We start from the raw sequence: 385 nt of genomic DNA, 5'->3' as shown, positions 1-385 counted from the left end.
GCGCTACAGTTACCTTGAAAGCAACGTCATTCATCACATCCACGAACTTCCTGACGTCCGGATCGAGTCCTTCGACTGAAGCTTCGAGACCGGGGTTATTCGGCGGGGCTTCCAGAAGCTTCGCCGGCGGTCCCGATTGACTCTGCGGATGGTGATGAGACCCGTGGTGTTCTCCATGGTGTTCTCCATGGTGGTGATCATGGTAAGGACTCGTGGCGTTCGGTCCCGGGAAGCCGAGGTCGGTGCCATTCAGGATTGGGCCGGATTGGGACGTGTTGGTGTAGTCGTAGTAATCCTGCGGGAAAGGAAGGGGTTGTGAGAAGGGTTGGAGGGGGGGGGCGAGGAGAAAGGGGGGGGGGAGATATTATGAGTGAGGTAGAGAAGC

General features: G+C 57.7%; 1 protein-coding gene across 1 annotated transcript in view; it reads right to left on the bottom strand.

Moving 5' to 3' along the window:
• Window positions 1–385, bottom strand: part of LOC119593504 — a gene marked incomplete in the record, with an annotated part of 62,412 nt that overhangs the window by 10,092 nt on the left and 51,935 nt on the right. Inside the window, 1 exon segment of the mRNA XM_037942456.1 lies at window positions 14–295. Coding sequence (XP_037798384.1) covers window positions 14–295 — 282 coding nt within the window.

This window comes from Penaeus monodon, chromosome 32 (assembly GCF_015228065.2).
Source record: "Penaeus monodon isolate SGIC_2016 chromosome 32, NSTDA_Pmon_1, whole genome shotgun sequence".
Classification (NCBI taxonomy): domain Eukaryota; kingdom Metazoa; phylum Arthropoda; class Malacostraca; order Decapoda; family Penaeidae; genus Penaeus; species Penaeus monodon.
Note: the sequence above shows the minus strand (reverse complement) of the source record. Positions and strands in the feature narration are given on the sequence as shown.